Source organism: Molothrus ater, chromosome 7, assembly GCF_012460135.2.
Source record: "Molothrus ater isolate BHLD 08-10-18 breed brown headed cowbird chromosome 7, BPBGC_Mater_1.1, whole genome shotgun sequence".
NCBI classification, from domain to species: Eukaryota; Metazoa; Chordata; class Aves; order Passeriformes; family Icteridae; genus Molothrus; species Molothrus ater.
Genome location: NC_050484.2, coordinates 7,475,145 through 7,502,547, shown reverse-complemented (window position 1 = coordinate 7,502,547; position 27,403 = coordinate 7,475,145). Strand labels below are relative to the sequence as shown.

Sequence of the window (27,403 nt, the reverse complement as noted above, 5' to 3'; positions counted from 1 at the left end):
GTAAGGGGGAAATGCCTGAACCCCCAAAGAAATGTGCAGCTCATCACAAAAGAGCAAATTACAGGTACTACCTATTGTGGCTCGGAGTGATTGGCATGAAAACTTTTCACTTGTTGTAGCACTGTCTTTGTGGCACTTCCTTCCTTCTCTCACTTTGCAAGAAAGCGCTCTCTTTTTTTTTTTTTTTTGTTTTGCTTCTTAGCCTTGAGGCCAATGTCTTCAGAGATAGAAAAGACAACTCATACAGTTTCCTTAGACTTCTTATATATGCCCTGCATCCATGATAAGAAAATGTTATACAAGAATTGGTCAGGTAGCCAAGATCAGCAGATGTTTTTGTGTTGTTGTGAAGCTGGCAAGATTCATGACACTGTTTGGAAACAAGTCTTAATAACAGTATCAACTTAATCATAGAGTCATAGAATAGCAGGTTACAAGGGGACCTCTAGGATCATCTGTTCCAACCTTTCTTGGAAAAAGCACAGTCTAGACAAGAGGAGTGTACAGTTAAATGGTAGCCCTTGTAGTGCATGTCATAAAATGTTTTAGTATGGCTCAGCATTTTACCTAAGGAAATGTTTAAAAAGCTGTCACATGATGAATCACTTAGAGCTTTTGAAAAGGAGAAGCTACCTTCAGTTTGATCATCAGATGATGTAAAATTGGAATAGTTGAACTCATAAAAGCTCAGCAGATTATACAACGAAGATGTAGATTTGTTTTATGAAGATGTGACATTAATAGCCATCAGATCCAAAAGGCATATTTCCTATATAGAATTAAAATTCAATGAAGATTCTGGGAGGAATTTTTTATCATCCAGCCTAATCTTACAGGGATTTGATATTTAATGTGTCTGGATTGGTATTTAATGTACACTGTTGTGTAACAGTGAGTTCATCTGTGCTGTGCAAAAAAACCCCCAAACAAACAAACAAACCAAATCAACCAATCTCAGATGTGTTACCATATCTAAATCTCAACAGCCTTGCTGTTAATGAAGGCAGAAAAAACTTGTAAAATTACAGACACTTAGTGGGATTTTAGAGAGACAGGTCTGTTCTTGATCTTATTTGGACTCCTGGATAGTGCTGCTTTTCTGCAGAGTTTCCTTGTCTTGTATACACTGAGAAAAAATCCTGTCTATACTTTTAATGTTCTCATTCACCTAGAAGTAATAGAAGCAAAATTAGGTAAGCAAAATTTCATTTTAAGGGTACTAAACTATTTCAAACATGAATTATTTTTCTGTTATAAGTTCAGTATTCCTCTTGAATTACTTTGTAGTGCTGCATTTTAGAGCAAAATAATCTGAAGTTGTTTTCTCATGTGGAATCCTAGGGTGAAGCAGGTCCAACAGGTCCTCGAGGTCCTGAAGGTCCTCAAGGACAAAGAGGTGAAACGGGTCCTCAGGGCCCAGCTGGGTCACAAGGTCTTCCTGTAAGTACATTGAATTGAGTTCCTCAGTGCTCAGCCTGTGCATATTCATCTGTTTATGGGGGTTTTTAGTGCCCTGACAGAGTTTTACTCAAATGAGACCTCTTTTCCTTTTCCCAAGGAAAAGAGGTCTCATTCATTGGTTTTGTGCTTTTTTTATTGACAATAACTATTTGTTATTTTATTACAAGTTGGAAAACTGAAAGTTGCACAATCTCAATACACTCTCAATCCTCAAAGAATTTAAAACTTAAGCTTAAACATAAGATCTTCAGCATTAAAAATTACTTTAACTTGCATGCTTTATTGCTCTTTTTGGCATTTGTGTATGCTGCTATATTTATTTAATAGCCTTTATTTTCTGGTCTTGTAAAGTGGATAAAATAACTATCTTCTGCTTTTGTGATTGATGCCCATCTCATTAAAATTATTTCTAATGATTGATACCTTATCTTTAGGGTGCTGAAGGGACAGATGGTTCCCCTGGTGCAAAAGGCCCTACTGTAAGTAATCATATTTCCTGTTGAAGAAATTGTGTAAGTTAATTTCTTGTATTTCCTTATTTTGATTGCATTTCCTTACTGTGCTTCCTGTTTGTATTTGTAGGGATCTCCAGGCACTGGAGGCCCCCCTGGATTATCGGGCCCCCCTGGTTCCCCAGGACCACAGGGCAGCACCGGCCCCCCTGGGATTCGAGGCCAGCCGGTAACGGGGTCTTTGTCCCTTTGGGAATTGTAGTGCCTGGCACGTGTCACTCCATGGAACAGGGATTAGCAGTGGGCTTCCTTAAATACAGCAGTAGCATACTCAGATCCTGTGAATCTGCTGTGTATCCAAAATACAACTACTTCTTTCAAAAAGAAGTGTGTCTTTAAAAACCTCAGAAAAGAGATTTATTTAAGTTTTTTTTTATATAACATAATAATAAACAAGCATAATAAAGGTAAAGAAAAACCATTATAAGCATCATATTATACTACCTACAATTAGTCACTTAGCTAGGAAATGTTTGTTTTATGGCATAATACAAAGTGAAGTGGTTTATGCAGACTTTTAACTTTACTGGTGCTATTCATATGTTTGTTTTCAGGGAGACCCTGGTGTCCCAGGTTTCAAGGGAGAAGCAGGACCCAAAGGTGAACCTGTAAGTCTCCATATGCTTTTTAAGATGAAGAGGAAACACAGAGGCTTATAACTATGTAATTTTTGGGAGATAACCAACCATGCAGAGTTTGAGTTGGTTTATCAACCAGTCTTCAGCTTTTCTTTCTCACCAGTTAAATAATCATGTATTAACTGACAAAAATATAGAGTTGAAGTAATAGTTTCTTTACAACTGGCTTCTCCTTTGAAAATTTCTATTAGTCTCACTGAATTTTGACTCCTTTAAAGCTTGAAAAAGTACAAATTACAGTGGGTGATTATAAGAAGCAGTGTCCGGCCCATCTGCAGAATTACAGTTTATTAGCTTATAAACATTGCAAAAGAGAAAAGCAGATGCTGAAAAGCTGTTATTTTTAACTGATCCAAGACCTAACTATTTTCTTCTCCTTTATCTGGAAAAATGTTTATAGTGTCCAGAAGACAGTCTGTTTCAATATGCCTGAGAAATGGTGAGCTTAACAATGTTTTTTAAAATAACATTTTATTCTCACTAGGGCCCACAAGGTCCCCAGGGTCCCATTGGGCCCATAGGTGAAGAAGGGAAAAGAGGCCCTCGAGGTGATCCAGGGTCAGTAGGTCCACCAGGTCCTGTTGGAGAGAGGGTAAGAAATCTACAGGAATAATATATTTTAAGAGATGCACTGCTAAGCTGAAAAACCTTTTGACCTATCCATGGATGTTCTTACAGCTTGATTGTGTATGTAGTCAAACCTTATTTTCCTAACAGTAGTTACTACTATGTGTTATTTTTTCACACTGGATACTTTTTTGTGGAGATTCAGTGCCCAGGATAGTATGGGAGGAGAAAGGATGGAGATAGGACAAGTTCATTACAGACTTTTCCCTACACCTGTACAACTGCTCATCTTGGCTTTCCATGAGGCTGTTCACACAGAAGGAGCTGTCCAGCATGCATGAATGAGACACTGATGTTTTTACCATTCTTAAGTCATAAACTCACCCCCACGCCCCACGTTAAAGTACTGAAGTAAGAAAATTGTAAGGAAATGAACTGAATCTTCAATCCACAAATCTGGTCCTTTATTTGTAATAACCTATGTAAAAATTAAGATAATTGTCTCATACCTACTGCTTTTCCTAGGGTGCTCCTGGTAACCGTGGTTTCCCAGGTTCTGATGGCTTGCCTGGACCAAAGGTAAATGAAATTGAAGTTTCCATCATTTATTGTGTAGTTTGTTAAATCTTCATATATATAGACATATAAAAGGGAAGTGTTCCATTAAAAATTTCTGCTTCTGGGCAAACAGGCAGATCCAATTTACAAATGCTAAAAGGGGATCTGAATGCTTTGAGACAAAAATTTTTTGGGAAAAGTCACTTTCAGTTCCCATGATGTTCAGCTGTGCTTGCTTGTCCCTGGCTTAAAGCTCCCTTGTGTAGAAATATGCACAGTGAAGGATTGACCTGTTCTACTCCTATATTCTTTATGTATTACTGTGTAGGAGAGGGCTCTGTGAAAAATTGCCTATTCTTTGTGTGTGGTGTGATTTTCTAGACTTGTCCCTTAAAAAGATGGGTTTATCTGGCTTTCCTAACTGCTCTAACACTTCCAGGGAAGTGACTCATATAGGCATTTGTCTGGTACTTCTGTAAATTCCTACCTTCTTGGTAAAAATACAAGGATTCTAAAATGCTTATATAAACTTGCTTTAAGGAAGATAAACATTTAAGCAGTAATTTTGGGGAGAAAGATAATAATTAGGAAACTAATAATGGTAAAAATATTAATGATTTGTAACTTTGTTTGCAAAAATAGGTCCTTAATAGAACATAATGTTTTATTTCACCTGCTCTTCTGTCACTGTTCTAGCTGTTAACTAGTAGCTCACTTGTGTCTTTTTAGGGAGCCCAAGGAGAGCGTGGTCCAGCAGGATCTTCTGGACCTAAAGGAGGTCAGGGAGATCCTGGACGTCCTGGTGAGCCTGGCCTTCCAGGTGCAAGGGTAAGGGACTGCTAGCAGCATAAACCCTATAAACTGTGGTGCCTTTCATTTTCCAAAGGCAGCAGTGAATGCTGGGGAATTCAGAAACTGTTATGCAAGGGCAGACAGTGGGGCTAAAGGCCAAGAGACCTGTCTTTATTTCCTGCCAATGGTGGGAAGAACAGGTTTTTTCTTAGCAAAAGGAGAAATAGCCCTGATTGAGAACAGCTGATGCAAAGGAAGGATGTGTGTTTGTAAAGCACAGTTGCCACAGGGAACATGGATTGAAGGCCAACCTTCATTGACTTGGTGATTGTTCCATAGAAGATTGAGTGGTACATATCACCTAGAGATTTTTTTTTCAGGAAAATTATTGGAGGACAATTCAAAATATCAGAAAAAGGGGATAAAAGGAGCAGTAGAATGTGATCTAGATCATGGCAGAAATAAAGATGAGCCTGTGAGAAGCTCAAGAGGTGTAAAGCAAGAAAGAATAGGAAGAAGAAAAATCAAAGACAGTGAGGGATGAAACTGTAAAGTGAATAAAAGAATGAAGACCTTTAACATGGAGAAGTTTGTGCTATAGCAGTAATAAAGCATTTCTTTGGGATTTTTTAATGTTTCTTGATTATTATAGAATTATAGACCTAACACCAATACTATTCCTGCTTTTAGGGTTTGACAGGAAATCCAGGTGTTCAAGGCCCTGAAGGAAAACTTGGCCCCTTGGTAAGTGACAAAAATTAGTCTCTTCAGTTAATGTCACAGTAATTCAAAGGTCCCATCTCACTGAAATTGCCTTTATTAACATGAGTTTTCTTTATTTATTAAGGCTCTTCTCTTTTGATAGTTCACTTTACATTCCTAACTTCAAAACTAGTACCAATAACATTTGTTTAGTTTTGTCTGTATCACAGTGTCTCTTGCTTACCTGCTGCTGCATCATTGATAAATGTTTGAGCTAAATATTTTCCTAGTTGTTGCTTTAAGGACACAATAAATTATTTGTACATGATTCAGTTCTAATAACTGCATAGCATTTGGTTAAATCCACCAGTATGCCTATTGTTATATCTGCTGTAAGGACATTTTGACTAATAAGTGAAGCCCCAAGCCAGGTTAATGTTATATTTTTATATATACAAGAATTTTCTTGGGATTAATAAATTCATATGAATAAATAGGAATAAATATATTTAGAATTTAATGTGGGAAATGCTTTATCTCTGCAGGGTGCTCCTGGGGAAGATGGACGTCCAGGCCCAGCAGGTTCCATAGGAATCAGAGGCCAGCCAGGCAGCATGGGCCTTCCTGGGCCAAAGGGTGGTAGTGTGAGTATGGCAATCCCTTTTTGACTTTACCCACTTTTGTATATTTTATGGGTGAAAAATATCTAAACCTGGTCATTTTTATTTCTGCAATTTAGGGTGATCCTGGAAAGCCTGGAGAAGCAGGCAATGCAGGAGTCCCAGGACAGAGAGTGAGTGTAGATGTTATTTGCAGTGTTTACGGAAAATGGTGCGTTTCTGTTATGTGTGTTCACTACACAAGATTTTTTCCCCTGTCATTTTAATGTAGGGAGCTCCTGGTAAAGATGGTGAAGTTGGCCCTTCTGGTCCTGTTGGCCCACCAGTAAGTCAGTTTTTACCTCTCTGCCTGCCTGCCTGGTACTCTATCTACTCACTCCTCTTTTGGCTTCTATTCTTATCAATCTTCATGCCAGTTGCTGATTCCAAGCAAACAATTCCAAGAACATTTAAAGAAAAATTGTCCTAGAAAAATTGCCAGCTTTGTATTAAAATATATATCTTTGTAGTCTAATTCCTTTTACTAACCATTACAAAAAATAGTGCAAGGAGTAAAAAATTATCATAGTTAATTTTCATATCTTTCTTGGTTTTAATGGAACTGAATGTTTTCCTGTTACCAGAGAACCTTTAGGGGAAGGGTTTAAAAGAAATTATACACATCTTATTACATCTTTTTAGACAGGCTATCTTGTCCTGGGATAAGTAAAAATGTATAGTGAATAAATACCTAATTGAAAATATGCATATTCAGAGAAAAGAAAAAATTGTGGAGCCTGCCTGTATTTCTCTTCTGTTTACTTATTACTTTCTTTTGTGTAGGGTCTGGCAGGAGAAAGAGGAGAACAAGGCCCTCCAGGTCCTACAGGGTTTCAGGTATGTGCATCCATTTTTAATTTTTTTTAATTTAAAAAATAAACAGCCATGTCTTTATCAACTTAAATTGGAAAAAATTCAATCAAATGATGCATAATATAACTTCAGAACTAAGGCAAGGATATTCAGAATAATTAATGATCCATAAGTTTCATATCAGCTGTGCACTAAACCAAACTGGCAAAGGCTTAAACACCAGCTCTGTATCCCTTGAAAGGACCTTTGATGTCAATCAGTTTTAATTTGAAGATTTTCCAAAAAGGTTCCAAATATGTAGCAAAATAATTGACTTGATAATGAAGTATTAATTAAATCAATATCTGTTTATAGATAACTTACTTCTAGGGCTGAGATGTCCTGCAAATGTTAAGGAAGGGCTGGTATCTGATTTAGAGAGGGGGAAGCACTTTGGTGAAATATTCATGCAACTCTTTCCTTTGAGAATGCTTGAGAGTGTGCTCTTGTACTGAGTGTACAGCAACATTCATGATCTTGGTGTCCTAGTTAAGTCTGGATTTACATAACTTTCTATCATATTAGTGACCATTTTATTTACTTTTTACAGGGCTTGCCTGGTCCACCAGGTCCTCCAGGTGAGGGAGGAAAGCCAGGTGATCAGGTAATGTATGTGTAACATAATATTAAAAATACAATTTATAAAGTAATTTTATGTTTTCTTCTCTCTCTAATTGAATTTCCCACTCTGTTTCAAAATACTTACTGATTGATGTAGTCTGCAAGCTAATTACTGCTTTGGCATAAAATAATGATGAGAATCTGTGTTCTTGGACTGAGCTGCACTATCACCTCTTGTCATTGACAGATAGGATTTAGAACTGGCCATCTACATTCACAGTACTTTGGAAATAAAAATGTTTGTCTCTAATTTCCATAACTATAAAATTATGAATAGTGACTTCATTCTAATGGTGAATTTTTGTTTTTAGGGCGTGCCTGGAGACCCTGGAGCTGTTGGTCCATTGGGCCCCAGGGTAAGTGTTTTCTTTCAGAGTTTAAATATTCATAACAGTTCTCTGAGGTTGGAAGTTGATGCATGCCATAGACTTTAACAGCTGAAGTCAGTATTTGACCTTTTCTCCCACCACCAAAATGAACAAAATGGTTTTAAATATGGATGTGTTTTAAGCTGGTTTCTGTAAGATCTACCACCTTTAATAATTTTGTAGCTCCTGAAGTGGTGTTGAGTACTAACTGCTAAATGATTTGGTTTATGCTGTAAATTGAGAGTTTTTAGTTTGCTGAGCAACATATTTTCCCCGTGTCTAACAGCAAAAGCATAAAGCTAGTTTTTATTTAATCAGTTCTCCTAGAATTTTTTCACAGGCTCTGCTGCATTTATGGTGTATTTAGGATTTTACCTAATTCTACCCTGCCTTGTAAATAAATTACAATCTTCCATTTTGTAGGGAGAACGTGGCAATCCAGGGGAAAGGGGAGAACCAGGTGTCTCAGGTCTCAGGGTGAAAAGGGGATGGCTGGAGGCCATGGTCCTGATGGCCCAAAGGTAAACTGAGTAGAGATTTGCATTGCTGCAGTGATGTGATGTATAATTTTGATCATTTGCATGAACATAAGAGAGATTTTCAATTATAAATATGAAGGCATCTCTGTTGTATAAGGAAGGACACACAATTCCAGTTATAACAATATTAAAGACTTGCAACGTACTTAAATGTTGAGAATTCACAGTAGAACTGGGCAAAGCCATTTCTGAACTGCAGAAAACCTTCTAGCAATGGTGTAAGAGCCATGCCAGTTTACACAAAGACACTTGGCAGGGCTAAGCAGTTAAAAGGAAATGCTGAAAGCTTCATGCCTGCATGCATGTATCTGCTGTGGATGTGACTGGGCCAGCAAAGTCAGGTCAAGCAGAGAGTGCCTCTAGTTATGTGAGACCTGTAATAGACATGAGCATGTCTGCCCCTGGCAACTTCTACCTGTACCTAGTTTCTATACTAAACCTATGTGACATCAATTCTCAAGCTTCTTTTTTTGTCTATTTTTATCTCTGGTATGCACTGATTAAATATTAATGTATTTGGAAGAACTACGGTATTACAGTTGAACTTCCTGAGTAACACAATGGGAAAAGAAAAGTATTTGGATGTGAATAAAGTCCAAATGTCAGATAAAATTATTACTTAAAACTGTACCCCAGAGACTTCAACACAGGCACAACATGTTCTGCAGCCTGGAGACAAAGATGCTTCTCAGATGAATAGGCAACAACTTGTCTTTTGTTCCAGGGAAGCCCAGGCCCTAGTGGGACACCTGGAGATCCAGGACCACCAGGCCTTCAAGGCATGCCTGGAGAGAGAGGGATTGCTGGAACACCTGGCCCTAAGGGTGATAGAGTAAGTGTATTTATTGCTGTCCTCTTGAGTAGCATGACCTGTCCCTTAACACCGAAGTTATTCCAGGGTGTGACTTACTCAGCATTCAGTGCCATAACTGGGACTTTCTGGGTGTTTTCCATAGGGCGGCGTAGGTGAGAAAGGTGCTGAAGGTACAGCTGGCAATGATGGGGCAAGAGTAAGTACATCTATCCTTCCCTTTAGACCTGCTCTGCTCTTCACACACTGTTTGTGTACTGTGCTAGGGGACTCGGCTTGTGGAGTTAAACACAATGCAGTGTTATCATGGTATGTCATATGTTTACAGTCATTACCTCACCCTCCAAATCTTCAAGTTTTTCAAAACTGCTGTGCACAACGTTTTGGGGTCTCTGTGTTCCAAGCCCCTATTTGGTATCATCAGTAATGCAAGTTAAGAGCTCAATGGAAAGGATTCACAGTTGATTTGGGATTCGTCTAAGTTCACTCTAGTAAAAAATATGAACAAATGAGCAGGCAGATCTTCCAGATCTCAGTCTTGGACTAAGACTCCTTCTCCTTGTCTCCATCGAGTTGCCCACAATCTCTCCTAAATTTCACAGGTGAAAATTCCTGTCAGTGTACTAAGCTTCACGTAAGCAGTAATTTGCTGGCACTTCTAGAAAGTTTTCAATCTCCATTGCATTAATAAGGTCTCTAATCTGCTCAAGCTGTGTTCAAGACACATTGCACACACTCTGCTGCACAGACAGTTGGTGTGTATTTATAGTAATCTCTATTGCACTGGGTTTTCTTTGTGTGCACTGACCATTTTTCCTTCCTAGAAGTTATTCAAGTTACTTTTTACATGAATTAAGAATATATCTGAGATTTGTGGGTTGTGCAAACCAGTTGGAGTACTAGCTGCTAAGCATTTGGAAACCTGAGGTACAGTCAAAATACAAGGATCCTGTCTAGAATACATTTATTGTTAAAGAGGAAAATTTTTTCTGAGAAACCCTATTTTACAGAAGCTCTAATAAAGTTATCATCTGTGAGCTGGAATTGGTTATTTAAATCAAACATTATCTAAAGATACAGAGCAGTTCTTAGTCATCGTAAGGGATGTTTAGAGCTTACAGTAGTTAATGAACAGGTGAAGTAATGGTGAGCTGAAGGATCATTATGTGGAGTTGGTGGGTTTGGATAGAGAGTTTGCAACCTATATGCCTGCCTTATGAATGGATAAAAGATATTTTTGAGTAGTTTGTAAGATCTAAATGAATATTCAGAAAAAATGATGGATACTTTAAAACTAATTTAAAAAGTTAAATACTAACATGAAAGAAACAGAGCACTATGCAAGTGGGAAAAAATACTTGATTCCTTTTTGAGAGAGTAAAATAAATCTGGGGCTTTTTTTTTTAATATCATTGCCCTTATTCATGAATACTGCATAAAGCAGATTATGAACTTAGAGAAGAAAGAGAGAATGAAGGAAAGCAGATATTTTGTGGGGATCTTGGTCGTTGGGAGAGGAAATGCAAGTCAATTTTAGACAAAGAGACAAAAGAAGTTTCCAGAGATAAAGTAAAATTCAAAGGAATGAAAAAGGGAATGGTAATATAGGAGAAATTTTAAACTCTCTTTTTTGCAGCATCACTTTTCTAACTTCCTATCATCTTAATTTGTTCAAAAGGGTCTCCCTGGTCCAATAGGCCCAATGGGTCCAGCAGGTCCCACTGGTGAAAAGGTAAACAGATTCCTTTCCTTGCTGAAGTTTCTTAATATTATCAGACTTCATTAGCATTTTAATGACCAAACAAGTTAGTAACTTGGGAAATAAAATTCTTTCATTTTATTTTAAGGGTGAACCAGGTCCTCGAGGTCTAGTTGGTCCTCCTGGTTCCCGTGGAAACCCTGTGAGTAAACATGCTTTTTTTTTTTGTCTGGTATAAGTTTACAATATCTAATGCTGATCCAAACTCCAGGCATTTTTCATATTTGCTGATATATTTTCCCCTTTTTCTTTCCCTTTCTCTGTAGCCAAGTGTAAATTCTGACTTGTTGCTGTGCACTTGCAAAAGTATTACCAGATTTTCCTTCTGTGACCTATACTTGTTTTAGGGCAAACTTTATGGAGTCACCCTTCACTTACCTCACTCCTGAAATGATGCCACCACTTGTAATTGTGTCAATGTTTTTAAAAGCATGCCCCTAGCAGATACCACTGCACATAAACAAATATTTAATGGGCAAAGCACAGAGGTAATCCTTAGTTCATCCAGTTATGTAACTCTTGTCATCTTCCATCTATTAGTGATTTGAAGTATTTTAAGGGTTGACTTCAATTAGGGAATTAGAGGCTCAGTCCTTCCAGATCCTTCACACTGCTTGAAATTGATTATGTCCCTGTCATAAATCAGAACACTCTTATTTCCAGTATAACTTGGAGGAGCTTCCACCCTTTTAGGGAGTGCTGGAGTTGGCAGCCTTCAGCTACTTCTTTTCCAAGCAAATGTTGAGTGGAAAGCTCAGTCAAAGCCTGTTGTGACCTTATAGAAGAGTACATCTTTGAACTACTGTGTTTTTTCCCCAGTGTGATTGGAGTGGTAGGTTGAATGCAGTGTGTGCTCTTTGGCCATCTCTGGAAGGGGGGGTGGGTTGTGACCAGAATTTCTCCAAATGCTGTTTTAATACTCACCTGTGCCTTCCATTTCTGAATTCTTAAAGCTCAATATACTCTTGAACGCATGGCAGCTTTTAACATCATAGCTAACATCCTTTATTTTGTGATTAAAAGATCATTTGATTCTGATTAATAGAGCAAATGTATAATGACACTTATGATGGTAAATAGTTTTGATGTATTGAACTGTAACTGATACTATCTGTAGAAAGATGATTTTTAAATACAGCTATTTCAATTTTTCTGCCCAGGGTTCCCGAGGAGAGAATGGCCCAACTGGCGCTGTTGGTTTTGCTGGCCCCCCGGTATGTGTTTTGAACACTAATGAGTTTCCTTTCCTCATGCTATGACACACTTCATTTCCTTCATTATGAATAATATTGTGGTGTTCTGGATCAGGAGTCACATTTTTGCTGCAAAAAGAGCTGTTTTTTCTCCCATTAGTATATCAAGTGAAGGAAAGGGCCAATGAGCACCCTAGACAGCTGAAAAGTGGTTTTCTTGTTAAGATTATGTAATTGCTCACCAGATCTCATATTTTCATTAGTATGTTATGTTACTCCTTTGAGATTAAAATGAGGGAAGTTAAAATGTGTCTATTGAAGGTAGCAAAGATTTATGCCATGAGAAGTGAAGGCTGGAATGAGGTTATGGAGCAGATGGACTGGAATACCCTAAGCTTTCCCACAGCCTAAGTATCCTGTTTCAGGATCCCTTTCACAGTCTTGCACCTGCTTCCCTTGATGGGAAAAAAAGCCTTGAAAAGACAATGTTTGTTTTGTAGCTGCTGAGGAAAATAGAAAATCTAAAGAGAAGAAAAATGTGATCTAGATAAGTAAAATATTTAAAATGGAAATACTGGCTTCACAGTATTAGAAAGATTAGAAAGATATTAGAAAATGTCATGTGTGGTCTTCCAATGACCATGCTGAATTGTTAAAAAAAAAATGCAGTGTTTTCTGGACTGATTTTTACCCCTGGTATTTTATTTTTACCCTTTTAAAAATTTTCTACAAAATTATTTTGTTAGAAAAGATTTGGTGTTGCCTGCCCTGATGTTTCTTCTAAATAATTTTTCTTATAGGGCCCTGATGGTCAGCCTGGTGTGAAAGGTGAACCTGGGGAACCTGGACAGAAAGGAGATGCTGGATCTCCAGGACCACAGGGTCTTGCTGGGTCTCATGGTCCCCCAGTAAGTACAAATAAAATCTTCTCAGAATCAGTGACATAGGCTGATATTTTTCATTAAAAAAGTTCTGGGTTTTCACTATCATCCCTCTCTTTCTGCTTTCCTTTTAGGGCCCTCCAGGTGTTCCTGGTCTGAAAGGTGGTAGAGGAACTCAAGGTCCACCTGTAAGTAGATATTATGTGTTGAGACCTGGCTGCAGATAATCTAATACTGAAATTTTATGTAATGTGTGTATTACTCCTTATCTCAGCTTGTTTTGTCAGTATGTAAATATAATTTGCTCAATAATTCAGTCAAGAACATTTGAGGTAACTAGTGCTCTGTTTCTTTTGATAAAGATGGCATTAAAAATGGGCTTTTTTTTAGGGTGCTACTGGATTCCCAGGATCTGCTGGAAGAGTTGGGCCTCCAGGACCGACTGTAAGTTAATTATAATTTTCCTAGTAGGTATGTTTTATGAAATGGTCACCAACAATCTGAAGGTTAAATAAAGCAAGAAAAGTGAAGCAGTGTTTATGGCCTGATACTATTGAAGAGAACATTTTGTCAGCACTGACTTCTATGACTGATTGCTTGCATCATTAAATAAAGCTCATTAGTCTTCAGCTTGGTCCAATGCCTGATATTGGTCCAAGGCTTTCCATTGGGGTAAGTAGATTTTCAAATTGCTGCTCAAATTCCTCCAATGACTTAATTGCTTAGAGGAATAGAAAAACCCAACTTATATTTTCCTCTATATTTTACTTTTTGTCCTTTTAGTGGTGACTCAAATCACGACAGTTTTTGGAAAAGAAAGAGCTTCTACTGGGCTCTTTCATTGGTGGAGTTACTCATAAGTCCCATTAAAATAAACTCAAACCCACAAACACAAAATCTCTTCTGTTCAAACATTTTCAGAAACACTATAAATAAATACTAGCTGTGGATCAAATTGAGGGTTGACCACACAGAGAACTGTGTCATGTTTCATATCCCTTTTAATGTTATGATGAAAAAAACAACTTGCATTCATTGTAAGTTATCAAATGTGAAGTTTATGGAAAACTTAAAATGCTTGTGAAGTCTTTTAAAAGTATTTGAGAAATGAACAAAGGTCTGTTGAAACAATAATTTGTACCATGGAAATGAAAAGTTTGGATATAAACTTTAGCTTGATGATAGAAAGAATGGGCTAGGGTGCGTTTTCTAGCAGTGGTTATATACTTGAGGTGAAAGAAAAAAACAAAAAAGAGAGAAACCAAAAAGGGTCTTTTAAAGAGTGAGTGTGGAATTGAAAATTGAGGGGGGACATGGGTGGAACTTGGACATAAGTTGATATTTATTTCATTTCATTTATTTGATCATAAAAGAGATGATAGCTTTTAGCTTATTCCCATTTGTTAGCCTCAGAGCATGCATTTATAGCTAATTGAAACACAGTCCTTAGAGTTTTATTGTCCTGGTCAGAAAAGGGCCCAATGTAATGATGTGTTTTCATTTTTTTAGGGAGCCCCAGGGCCTGCTGGGCCTATTGGTGAACCAGGAAAAGAAGGTCCCCCAGGTCTTCGTGGTGATCCTGGTTCTCATGGCCGTGTGGGAGATCGAGGGCCAACTGGGCCTCCTGGCGGCCCTGGGGACAAGGGTGACCCGGGCGATGACGGGCAGCCGGTACGTCCCTTGACTGGCCTTCCACCAGCTCCAGGCTCGCTCTCTTTGTTCATTGCTGCTGACATGACAGTGACTTTACTTCCTCCTCTGTGGATTTCAGGGCCCAGATGGCCCCCCTGGCCCAGCAGGAACTACTGGTCAAAGAGGAATTGTTGGAATGCCAGGACAGCGAGGGGAGAGAGGCATGCCTGGGCTGCCAGGGCCTGCAGTAAGTGACCACCAGGCCATGTGCCGCCAGCCTGGGATCTTCTGTGTGGGATTTGCCGGGTAGTGCTCCTTAGCATGAGGAGAAAGCTGGAAAACTCCAGTTGCAGGAGTGAATAGAGAGAGAATAGTAAGGAACTTAATCTCATGCAGAGGCATGAGATGGAAGGTTTACTTTGTTTATTTTTTCTGCCATAATGGAAAGTCTGAACCTGAGTTAAGAGTAAGTGAATAATGACATTAAGGCTCTGCCTAAAATGTTCCTATTTGACTTAAAACTTGATCCCTGAAAAAAACAGCCTTACACTGTCATTAATGTACCCAAATGTCACTTGAATGTGAGTAAATACTCTGCAAGCACTGTTTTATAAATTGTGAACTACAGCCTTCCAAATTGTCACTTGAGCTCTCTTTGCATTCATGTAGGATTTATAGATATTTGTTAGATGGCATAATGATCCAGTAGATCAAGCAATTAAATAGTAATAAATCAATTAGTAAAAAGATTGATATGGAGGATCTGGATCCATGAAGTCACTTTATAGCTAAAGTTCGCCAGAAGTTCGCTAACAAGGTTTGTTGTTGTTGAGACAGAAAAATCATGTTAATTATTTCAAACTTCATTATATTTTTCTGAAATCTAAAACACCTTACCTATTGCAGATAATGACATCAGACTTACTGATTTATCAGTAACTTCTTAAAAATACAAAGTATATTAAATATGTATTCAAATTATGTAAGAACCTTTTCTTTAAATATCAAGGGTTTTTTTTTCATTCACAAATGTAGATGGTATTTCAGTCTGGCAGTACTAGTTTTGCAGGCAGCAGGTTTTTAGTGCTTTCTTTGTTTTGTGATTAATATTTTAATCTGTATTTGTCATCTTTGTTTAGGGTACTCCAGGAAAGCAGGGTCCCACAGGGCCACCTGGTGACAAAGGTCCCCCAGGACCTATTGGCCAGTCAGGTGCCACTGGGCCTGTAGGTGAAGCTGGTCCAGAAGTAAGTATTACGGCAGTCCAGCATGCAAGAAAAGACACGGTCATTCTCCTTGACTTGAAGTTAGAGGTGGAGAACAACTTTCTAATTCTTCTAGAAATGCAGGATTACAGAGTTAATCAATAGCTTTATTTTTATTCCATAACTCCAGGGACCTGCTGGTAATGACGGTACTCCTGGACGAGATGGAGCTGTTGGAGAACGTGTAAGAATATATTCTCTTCTTAATTTTCTTCTGCAAACCCTCATTTTATTCTTGACTTATTGTAGATTTTCTTTTCATTCAGTTAACCTGATGGAGAGCTTGTTCTGAAAGTGTTTCCTAGCTTTGAATATAGTACCTCTCAAAGCTGAGGATGCCTGGCTAAGAGGCTAAGAACATCTGCTTCCACAAACTCAGACTTGAGTTCTTGCAGCAGGAATATCTTTGTAGGTTGCAATTGCTCAAAAATAGACTGGCAGTGCTACACTTTTGTTGCATTGGTCTAGACCAGTCCTCTTCAGATAAACAGTTGAAATTCTGCTTTGCAGGGTGATCGTGGTGAACCTGGCCCTGCAGGCTTACCAGGTTCTCCGGGAGGTCCAGGAACTCCAGGTCCTGTTGGCCCCCCAGGAGATGCAGGTCAAAGAGGTGAAACTGTAAGTGATGCTTTTTTAAAAAATACTTTGTTTATCAAAAACGATTGTGTATGGTTTTCATGCATTGCCTCACATTCTTTCTGTATGCAATCTTTGTAGGGTTCTCGAGGTCCCATGGGTCCCCCAGGCCGTGCAGGAAAGAGAGGTTTGCCTGTAAGTTGCCCATGGTCACTGTGGTTTTGTCTGAGATACCACTGAGGAAAGTGTGTGAGGAATTCAGCCCAAATGAGAATGCCAAGCAAGGCTTCACCTTGTGTTCTGGCTGCAAGTGGGTGCAGGTAGTTCTGAGCTGCAAAGCTGCACAGATTTGGATATTTGGATACTCCAGTAGTGCTTTGGAAGCCTCTTTATTTGGAGCATGTTGCTGTCTGGATAATGGTAGGACCTGAGTTGACAAATGGCTGGAGTCTGGTCTAAATAAGGGGTAAGGAATGGAATACTTAACAAAAAGGGACGTTTTTAGATAAAAATGGCAGAAATACAACAAAATCACCTGTTCCCATTAAAAGGCCTTAATTCAACTCATGAACTTCCAACTTCAGTCTGAAAAGGAAAATAAACAAAAATCCTCTTTTTTATGTTACTAAAGTCTTTTACATTCCAAGCCTGGAACAGAAAATTAATTGCAAACTTGGGAAATTCAAAACAATGTTGTCCTGTCCCTAAGCAGATGTCATTTGAGAGACAGTAAAGTTTATTGAGTAGTTAGTGATAATGATGCCATAGATAAACTATTTAGAATCTGGCATTGAGAAATTTAGCATGTAATTTGGGCTGAGAAATATAGAATTGAAAACAGCAGCCACATTTTGCAAGGATTCTTGAATTAGTGTAAGAAGTTTGCAATTAACAAAGCTAACAAGGAAATTGTGACAGTAATAGGAACAAAGTATTTGTGCTGCCTGGATGTTGTTGTCTGTAGTTAGGGAATGTAACTTCAGTTGTATTTTAATCATAATGAAGGTGAAAGAAGCTGTGAGAAGTAAAGATGCAGCCTGGATGATTTCATACTAAAAATATGCTTTATCATAATGAATCTGTGAGAGATCCTTAATATTTCAATCTCATTAACAAAAATCATCTGCCATATACAGTAAGGTGAAGAAATACATTGATATTTTAAAAATTGGTTTTCTAAATTATTTATTATCATTAGTACAGTTCCATGGGGTTTTTACTGTATTATGTAGCTAAGTAGAGTAAATTTGCTACAACTGTATTTAAGCACAGCACCGTTTTCTGTAATTATTTACCTATTCTTTGGTAAAAAGTTAAGATTCTTGTAGCTGCTTCAAGATCATTATAATTTCCATCTCTAAAAGGGAAGGAGGTCTGAGTCTAGTGTCTAAAATCAAATGAGAGAGTTTTGAGGTTGGAGTTTTTTTCCCATTTCAGAATTTCACTTTTCATCATTGATATTTACAGGGTCCCCAAGGACCTCGTGGTGACAAAGGTGACAATGGAGATCGAGGTGATAGGGGCCAGAAAGGACACAGGGGTTTCACTGGACTTCAAGGCCTTCCTGGTCCTCCTGTAAGTTGTTCTGCTTTTACTATAATTTTATTTGCTTGGTACTTAAATGGTGTATCAGGAACATAGTTATTTAAAGTGGAAAAAAAAGCAAACAAGTTATTTTTCCCCACAAGCTGTTTGAGTGGCCTGGTGTCTGTACTTGCTAATATTTTTAATGCAATTTTAAAATACTGTTACATGATGAGGTAAACCTCTTGTTGCAAGATGTGTGTTCTATTCTCGTTCCCTTTGCAAGGCCAATCCCTTACAGTTCATGACCTGTCAGCACAAGATGGTCACAAAAGCTGGTAGTTTGAGATAAGCAATTTGGAGTGTGAAATGCTTTTTGGCAGTGTTAGAATTCATTAGAGTCAAGGAACCCAGTGCAAAATCCCAAAAGGACTGTGAGAGCATCTCTTTCTAATATTTTCAAGAACTTTGTGATTTTGTTGTCAACTGAATGGAAATATCATGGAAAACTTGCTCTTTTTTTAAACATTTATTCACTGGTGCTGGGCAAATGCTGGAAGTTTCAACACACAGGAACAGCAGCAACAAAGAGAGCCCTACATCCAAATTACCTTTTCACTTGGTGATAGAGCTGTCATTTACTCTCTTGCGAGCCACTCTGATTAGAAATACTTCCAAACCAGGGCTTTTCTAGAGAAATAGCTTTACAGCCAAGCACCAGTGAATTTAATTAAGTTACTAAGGGATTAAGATAAAGGTACCCCCCATTGTTTATGTACCTTTTAATCCTATTCGTACCAAATTGTGTGTATCACACACTAGTGCCTTAAAACTAAAGCAATATGCTCTAAATGGCACAATGATATAATAATTTCTTCTTTTTAGGGTCCAATCGGTGAACAGGGCAGTCCTGGCATTCCAGGCCCATTTGGTCCTCGGGTGAGTATAACTTTTAAGGTTTTACTTGCTTGGGGTTTGTTTTTTTTTTCTTGCTCAGATGTCTATTTCTGCATCACTCTTATTTCAATGACTTTTATTGACTTTGATATCATGTGATCATTACCCTAATAGCTTTTGCTGAGACATCACCTTGTTTAATATAGTAAAGCTTTGTCATGAGTGTAGTTTTTTGTAGCTAAAGATGTTGGGTCAGAATGTCTACAGACCTGCAGTCTCTTTTTAAAGACACTTTTGCTGCAGCTGATACAAAGCCATGCACGTGGCAGCTCTGCCACTCATCCCCCATGTATGCCATTTACTCAAAAATAAAGGAGAAATACTGTCCCTTGGGAACATCCAAGGGAGGCATCTACATCTACCTCTGAGCCTGTATCTGAGGGTGTACAGAAGCTACTCCAGTCTGCACAGCATCTGGAACTGATCTCACTTAAATGGGATCAGTTAAGGAAAAAGATATACATCTGAACCAAGTTATATTATCTGAGGTGATTCCATTCAGAAGAGCAGCTTTTAAACTGCCTTCTTACTTTTACAGAAGAAGAAAAAAGGTGATTTTTAAAAGTTTGGTAATAGGCACAAGTAATCAGATTGGTTCCTGACAAGATATTGCATATAATGGGCTGCTTTGTAAAAATTTGTTACTAAATGCTAAAATACATTCTATCTGTCTCCTATATTTTCTAGGGTCCTCCAGGTCCAGTTGGTCCTTCTGGAAAAGATGGAAGTCCCGGTCCACATGGGCCAACTGGGCCACCTGGTGTTAGAGGGACTGTGGGAGAGGCTGGACCTGAGGTAAATTGATGGGAATATGGGGGAAAAAGTTATCTTCAAATAATCAGATTCTTTTTTATAGTCCATCACATTATTTTCTTGAACATCTATGAGCTTGAGACAAACGATAAAATGTGGTAGTTTCTCCAAGAAACATCCAGGGTAACTGTACTGGAAGGTTTCATTTCTTACTCGTTTCCATCTTCTGAAGCTGGGATGATCCTAGCCTCATCCACCTGTGCTCTTTTTAGGCTGAGCTGGATGTAGTTCTGTGGGTGGCTTACTGGATCCTGCTGGATCTGTGGTCCAACACGGCTGTTTGGCCACTTGGGTCCTAAACCTCAGGCCCAAGCACAGGCCAGCAGTGGCTCAAAGCTGGCAGTCCCAGAGAGTGAGCACAGCCACCTGCCTGACTGCCAGCACCCTCCTCCACTGTGCCATGTGTTAGGGAGATCCTTCACTCCAAATCAACAGCCCAAACTCTAACACTGAGCCCAGCTGACCTTCATGCTGGGCTGAGGTTTACAGACACCAAACCATGAGCTGATTCACTACTGATGAAAACTGGTTTGATCAGTTTGGAAAGAGTTCTAAACCTTGCTGAATGCCCCAGGCATATTCCACACGCACCAATTCAAAATACTCAAAAAAGGGTAGTTAAACTATTTGAAAGAAGATAAATTTTAAAAAAATTAGAGAATTTGAGAAAAGAGTGATCTGGGTGGTCATGGGGAGAATTAAAAAATTGATATTGCTTATTTTGTGGAAGTGATAGAACAAAATAATGGGCAAGAAAAGGCAGGCAGTTTTGGCTGTCTTTGTCTGGTAAGACATGGGGTTCCTTGTGTTTATCATGTGCTGATATTCTGTCTATTTCATTTGAATTTCTGCTAATTATCAGTATCTCCACTTCTGCCCAGACACCAAGACCTGTATGAAAAGTCTATGGCAGAGCATAAGAATAAAATATGTCTCTTTCAACTGTGTAATGAAACCACACAAGAAATATCACATTCCGGTATTTTTTGTTTTGCTTTCCATGGGGACTTGCATGCAGCTGTAAGTTGGAACTAAAAAGCAAGAAATAAAGGTTGAGATTTCACTTTTCAGACACAGTGTGTGTTAGTTTGGGTGTGTGCTCTGTATGTGCATTTGGAGCACTAGTTGTGAGTTCTGAAGTAATGACTCTCAAAGGAAAGGCCAGTTCTGATCCACCACCTGGTGCAGCAGAGCGTCAAAATTCACCTAGAGGTACATTACAGACTTTGTGCTGCCAGAGAAGGGCTGGCAGGGTGAGATATGTTTATTAACAGATATCTTCTCATGTGTCCTGGTTCATGGTGACAGAAGGACCTCAAAACCCACCATTTGGGAAAATTTACTTAGTCAGGAAAACGCCTGCTCTTCCAAGTAAGGATGATGTAGATTCTGTAACACAGAAAGACCAGAGTTCTGTGGCCAGAGAGCTCAGCACTGTGCTGGATAAATATAAAGATGTTTCTAGTGCCAAATTTTCCATCCAGGAAAATGATCCAGAGGCAACTTATGGAAAGCAGGAATTTTAAGAAATAAAGTTGTTAGGCAGGGATCTGAACAAGGAGGGACAGGTTTAACAAAGGAAATGAGGGCATTCCTTGGAGACCTTTTCCAGCTATTAGTCTTAAAATCAGGAGTAAGAAGAAGGCATTAAGGCAATCAGAGAGGACGTGAAGCAGAGTGAATACATACCTTAAATGCAGTTCTTTGAAAGGTGAATTCTTAATATCTGAATTTAGAGTGACTGGCCCAGAAGTTTTTGGGGTTTTTTGGTGGCAGGCCTTGCTGTCATTGGGCATAGTATTTACTCTGCTGGACCTCTGTTGCCTTCTTGTTTTGAACCTTAGGGCCCACCAGGTGAGCCTGGTCCTCCTGGCCCTCCGGGGCCCCCAGGCCACCTCACCGCTGCCATCGGTGACATCATGGGACACTATGACGATGCCATGGCGGATCCACTCCCAGAGTTCACTGAAGATGAAGCAGCCCCTGATGACCACAACAAAACAGACCCAGGAGTCCATGCCACGCTGAAGTCTCTGAGCAGCCAGATCGAGACCATGCGCAGCCCCGATGGCTCCAGGAAGCACCCAGCGCGCACCTGTGACGACCTGAAGCTGTGCCACCCCTCCAAGAGGAGCGGTGCGTGGTCACACCTCTGCTCTGGGCCCTCTGAGCCTGCCTCGTGCCCAGCATGGCCTTGGGCACTGCTTTGCACTGCTGCAACATCATTCTGCTTGTGTCTTCCCAGTTGTTTCAAAAATCTTTGTGATGCAACACAGTCACGTTTTATGTTCTTCGCAGGTGAATATTGGATTGATCCTAACCAAGGATGTGTTGAAGATGCTATAAAAGTGTACTGCAACATGGAAACTGGGGAGACCTGCATTTCTGCCAACCCATCCAGTGTGCCCCGCAAAACGTGGTGGGCCAGCAAGTCCTCTGACTTAAAGCCTGTTTGGTATGGCCTTGATATGAACAGGGGATCACAGGTAAATAAATACTGACACTCTTAAAATTGGCTTCTGTGTATTGTGGTTTGGAACTTTATCTGTTGCTCTGAGATGGTTCTGCTACAGTTACAACATTATACCTGATGATTGACTGGCTTATAGTCGATTGATTGTTAGTATCATATAATAAAGATAGGAAATAACTGGGAAAAAACAATGCAAGTGCATCTAATGCAGGATTGGCTAAAGCAGACTACTGCTGGACAAAAACATCAGCTTCTCTATCAGTCTTTTACTAAATCTCTGTCGTGTCTTAAACAACTGTACTTCTACCCTGATACATAATGAGATCCCTGCTGTTTTAATTGAATTCTAATCTTCCTTTCAGAAAACTTAGTACTACTAAAAATTACAAAACTTTATAAATTTGTTTTTGAATGAAAATATGATTGCTATCATACGATCAGGTTGATCCATGATGAATCCATCAGTCTCTAGGCAGATAAAATTTCACTCACGTTTCTGCTGGGGTTTTCCTCTAGGATAACTTCTAAGATTAGGTTTAATGATCCTGACAAATAACAGAAGTTTACCCTATGTGAAGTATATAATTTATTAACTAGTTTTTGCTATTTTTATTTCTAGTTTATCAAAAGCACAGAGAATATCTTCAAATGTTATTTCATAGAGCATTATTATCTTTAAATTCAGTATTTGGTGTGTGAAAAATAACGCTGTTATCAACTGGATTACTAAGAACAGTTCAGAACATTAACAGCTGAGAACAGATATGATATTGATGGCTTTTTTGAGAAGCTTTCACTTATTACTAAATTCAGGAAGTCTTGCCATGACCTAACATATCCCAGTTGATGTTTAGCTGCCTGCAGAGCTACACAGAGGGGTTTGCAAGGCAGTTGCTCTGTGGAGGAACAAATTATCTTCAAGAATACTAAAAAAAGAATATTTCAGTATTTTTGAAACACTGTCAGATTTTGTAACTAGTATGAGCTATATAATAGTCAAGTGCACTCCTTATGGATTCTAAGTAATAAATGTGTCCAAGATTACCGCACTTTATACATTATGACAGTACCAGTAAATTGGATTTTCTCTTCACCGTTTTCAGTGAAATGTATAAATTTTTAGTAATTCTTGATTGTTGTTCTTATGTTGGATTGATTCATAAAACATGAATAAAATGGAGCCTCCATGAACAGGGTAAAAAAAACCTGAGGAATTTCAGAATTTGGCTTACTGGTAGAAAAATTGATTGTTTTTTACAGAAGCACTGACACTTTGTGAAACATTTGCCAAACTTGTGTGCCAATTGATTAGTTTATAAGGCCCATATGCAAACTTTGTTTATAAGGCCCATATAGTCAAACTTTCTTCTGCTTCGAGATACAATACAAACCCTACAGGAAACAAGTTAATGAATTGGCAATATATCAGGTGCATTGTAAAAGATGTTTCTTTGCTTGATGTTTCTAACCTGCTTCAAGGTTGCTTTAATGCATTATTTCATATATAAGAATCCCTTTCAGAAATGAGGCAGAATTCATTCCAAAGCTTGGCATATCTGTGGAGGCCCAACTTCTTCTGAGTTCAGTTGCAGAGAATTATGATCAACATTCTCCAAAATTCTCCCTGTTACAGAATGTCTAAATTTCTTTGTCCTATCTGGTGGCAAATGACAAAAGAAACCACTCGTACATTTTATGTAATAAGGCTCCTACTGGTCATGTCTGAAAGATGACAATAATGGCAGATGTTTCTAAATTCATCAACTCTTAATTTCAGTGTCCTGTTAATTGACCTATTTCTTTATCTCCAAAGTTTGTGTATGGGGATACAGCTGTCACTCAGATGACATTCCTGCGCCTCCTGTCCAAGGAAGCCTCCCAGAACATCACCTACCTTTGCAAAAACAGTGTTGGGTACCTGGATGACCAGACAAAGAACCTGAAGAAAGCTGTGATTCTGAAAGGGGCCAATGACCTGGAGATCAAGGCAGAGGGAAACAGCCGCTTCAGATACACTGTTCTGCACGACAGCTGCTCAGTAAGTTTGGGGGCTTTGCCCAAAAGGACTTTTGTACATTTTCACTTCTCTCTTGAATTGGAGAAAACATCCACGCAAGGAAGTAATTAAAATTCCACAGGATTTTGTAATGAATTGTAGACATAACTGATGAAACAGGGATTTTGTTATAATTCTAGCTTCACATAATAAAAGTCTGCACTATTTAGTGGCTATTTGCAAATTCCTTCTTAGTGAGGACACTGAGATACCCATCTTGGCATTTTGCATTTCCCAGTACTTGTTTAGCTCTGAGCTGAGTGGAATCATGCAAACTGGTGAGATAAACACAAACTTTTGTCTGCCAGATGGGCAAGATTATTGCAGCAGTACTGTGGAGGAAACTCACTGAGCTGGAAAGGAAAACTCGCCCTAAAATTTTGTGGTGAGCACGGAAAACAGAAAGTAGTAGATTTTTCAGAAACTTGGCAGTTTCAGCCAAGACCAACATACGGGCAAATATTCCTAAATCTAGTCCTGCATCTGAAAAAAGTTAAGTATGCTTTGTGCTTTAAAGTAAACCCACAATTATGGGTGAAGGCACACATTATGAACACGTAGAGAAGAATTTCATAGCATAAGAGAAAAATCAGCCCTGATGTGTCAGTCTGATAGATTTGCTCATTAGAGACATTTCAAAATAACCCAGGTGTAGTGCAGACAGCGTTGCTCAGTGTTACTCAGCAAAGGTGCAGTTACACCCTCCTGAACAATCAGACAACTGACTCACCAGTTGCACTTCAGTCTGGTTTTGACATGAGCCTTGGCCTAATCTTTATTTTTCCCCCCTTCTTTTCCCTCTAGAAACGTAGTGGGAACGTGGGCAAGACAGTTTTCGAGTACAGAACGCAGAACGTGGCGCGCTTACCCATCATCGATATTGCACCGGTGGACATTGGCAGTACCGACCAGGAATTTGGAATTGAAATTGGGCCAGTTTGCTTTGTGTAAGAGCAAGGGGGGAATATAACAGATTACCCAGCAACAGCAGCATTAAACATGAACTTAGACTGATTGAAGTTAATCCTGAGACTCTTGAAGTAATGGCTGATATTGGATCAGCATTGTATATACAGCTCTTTCTAAATGCCCAGCCTCCTTTTGAATATTTATTTTACTTACAAACCTTCTGTTTTCAATGATTGAAACCAACTGTTTAATACAATTTTAAGAGGATTGATGACAACCTTCTAAAAGTAATATGAATCCTTTTCCTTGGTTTTGTTTCAAATTATTTTGACATTTCCAGGTATTCAAAATAGATAGATTTAATGTGGAACTATGTAAAAGCTCTAATGATTATTTCTTTTGCTTTGATGTGTACTGAATAACAGAAAAGTAGAGCACTTTTGTGAACCGTTGGCTGTACTTCAATCATACCTGCTCCCTGTACCCCAGTTTGTGTTCCTGTGGTTGCCATTCACAGAAAGCTGTGTCTTCTGTAAAAGAAAATCTCTTCAGACAAGACCATCTCAATTTGGCATTGTTTTTCTTGCACTTTTCTATGTAAGTCTGCTCAGAAGAGTGATCCATAGCCATGGTTAATTTATGAAGTAAAAATATTACTCGGGTAAATATCGGTGTCCCATAGTAGGGGTGTCCCATATCTTAACTTTTAAGACTAGATTTCACTTCTCACAATGTATCTATGTAATTCCATTAAATTATCCTTAATCTTCAAAATATGTCTTAAACCCAATACTTGTTGATTTTCCAATATTTGCCCATCTAAGAAGCCATTACGTATCAAATTATTCAGATGTCTTATATATGGTGCCAATTTCTGTGTGTTGCAGACCATTCACATGTATACCAGACCGATTGCTAATAAAGAAAGTTTAGAAATTCCTTGGTTTTAGCTGACATCCAGACATGCATCACCAGTAATTTGACTTGCTGGCCTTGAGTTGTCAAGGCAGGAAAGTTCCATCATTTCTTAGCATAAGCTACCTCATCTCTGGAAGTTGGGATGCAATTAATATTCCTGGTTTTCTTTTAGGTATTAAAAGGTGCTATGCTTCTGTTGTTATTTCAAGATAGGAGATAGGCAGGGCAAAAAAAAAAAAAATCAAAAAGTGATGGTGCTAAATGACTCTCTAGAAGGCTGATGAAATAAAGATGCCTGCTGTCAATGTCATGTTCAGAGCTTAGCTGTTAGGCTTGCAGTGTTTGAGAGAACAATGTTACAGTGCATTTAACTGTTGGTCATTCAGTATATAGAATGTTTTGTACCTCAACATGCTTTATTTTGTAAAGTATGTGGGTACAAACTTACTTAGGTTTTTTGTTTCTTTACTGCATCTGTGCTCTCCACGTTTTTTTGTTTGTTCCTTAAAAAAAAAATAAACAGCTGGGGCTCTCCCTAAAGAAAGTCATGCACATAGCTTTATTCATGTATCTTTGCAAAGCATTTAATTAAATACATGCTTCTCGCTATGTAAGTGGTTTCCTTTTTGTAAAACTCCTTCCAGTGTGTTCATTCCATATCAGTTCATTCCCAGGAAATTAAAAATAGAAGTACTTAATTGTTGTTTGTTTGCTGTTTGCATAAATCATTTGCAAGGCATTGTGAAATATTTTGAAGGCAGGAGTAAAGGAGTATTTGTAAAGTACCTTCTGTGTCAGTTTTTACAGATAGGTGTCAGTTGTACAAAGGAAATCAGCAGGCCTAGATAATCTACATAAGTAATATTATTCGAGACTCCAGAGAGAATTTTTATTCAAGAATGAAACGTGATTTGGCCAATTCTTAGTGGCAATAGGAGTTAACACTGAGAGGAGACAGCTTCTGGACAAGACATAAAGTTGCATTTGTAGTGAAGCAAGCAAAAACTTCCCTTTCCCCTTCTGTAGGGGCAGGGTCTTGGCAGGTTTCTAGATTGTCCAAACATGTGTCCCTGCAAGGGAGGTAAGGGCTGGGAAGTTGACAGGTTCATGCTGATGTTATCTGTTTGCTTTTACTGCCCATGCAGGAACTTTGATTTCTTTCTTACTGGCCTGAAATAATTTCTATAAATATGTGACTGAGAGGTTAACTTGGCATACTGGCTCCTAGAGAACTTTTAGGTAATGTTAATTTCAAGCTGCAGTGTAAAGGCTTGCTGCAGTATGTTCAAGCAGAGGTGGCTGTGGTCGTATCTCTACAGCACGTTTATCCAGATGCACAAAATGAATAATATTTGGAGGATAGGTTT

At 38.7% G+C, this 27,403-nt stretch overlaps 1 protein-coding gene across 1 annotated transcript in view; it reads left to right on the top strand.

Moving 5' to 3' along the window:
* Window positions 1-26,058, top strand: part of COL5A2 (collagen type V alpha 2 chain) — a 97,579-nt gene extending 71,521 nt beyond the window's left edge. The window contains 37 exon segments of the mRNA XM_036387020.2: window positions 1,342-1,440; window positions 1,896-1,940; window positions 2,044-2,142; window positions 2,528-2,581; window positions 3,096-3,203; window positions 3,704-3,757; window positions 4,466-4,564; window positions 5,219-5,272; window positions 5,776-5,874; window positions 5,970-6,023; window positions 6,122-6,175; window positions 6,673-6,726; window positions 7,292-7,345; window positions 7,674-7,718; window positions 8,154-8,202; window positions 8,205-8,251; window positions 8,994-9,101; window positions 9,226-9,279; window positions 10,759-10,812; window positions 10,928-10,981; window positions 12,000-12,053; window positions 12,833-12,940; window positions 13,048-13,101; window positions 13,304-13,357; window positions 14,423-14,584; window positions 14,685-14,792; window positions 15,685-15,792; window positions 15,941-15,994; window positions 16,321-16,428; window positions 16,528-16,581; window positions 17,854-17,961; window positions 18,796-18,849; window positions 19,555-19,662; window positions 21,525-21,816; window positions 21,979-22,166; window positions 23,967-24,191; window positions 25,014-26,058. Of these exon segments, the coding sequence (XP_036242913.1) occupies window positions 1,342-1,440; window positions 1,896-1,940; window positions 2,044-2,142; window positions 2,528-2,581; window positions 3,096-3,203; window positions 3,704-3,757; window positions 4,466-4,564; window positions 5,219-5,272; window positions 5,776-5,874; window positions 5,970-6,023; window positions 6,122-6,175; window positions 6,673-6,726; window positions 7,292-7,345; window positions 7,674-7,718; window positions 8,154-8,202; window positions 8,205-8,251; window positions 8,994-9,101; window positions 9,226-9,279; window positions 10,759-10,812; window positions 10,928-10,981; window positions 12,000-12,053; window positions 12,833-12,940; window positions 13,048-13,101; window positions 13,304-13,357; window positions 14,423-14,584; window positions 14,685-14,792; window positions 15,685-15,792; window positions 15,941-15,994; window positions 16,321-16,428; window positions 16,528-16,581; window positions 17,854-17,961; window positions 18,796-18,849; window positions 19,555-19,662; window positions 21,525-21,816; window positions 21,979-22,166; window positions 23,967-24,191; window positions 25,014-25,160 (3,324 nt within the window). The 3' untranslated portion in view covers window positions 25,161-26,058.
* Window positions 26,059-27,403: the final 1,345 nt, after the last annotated feature.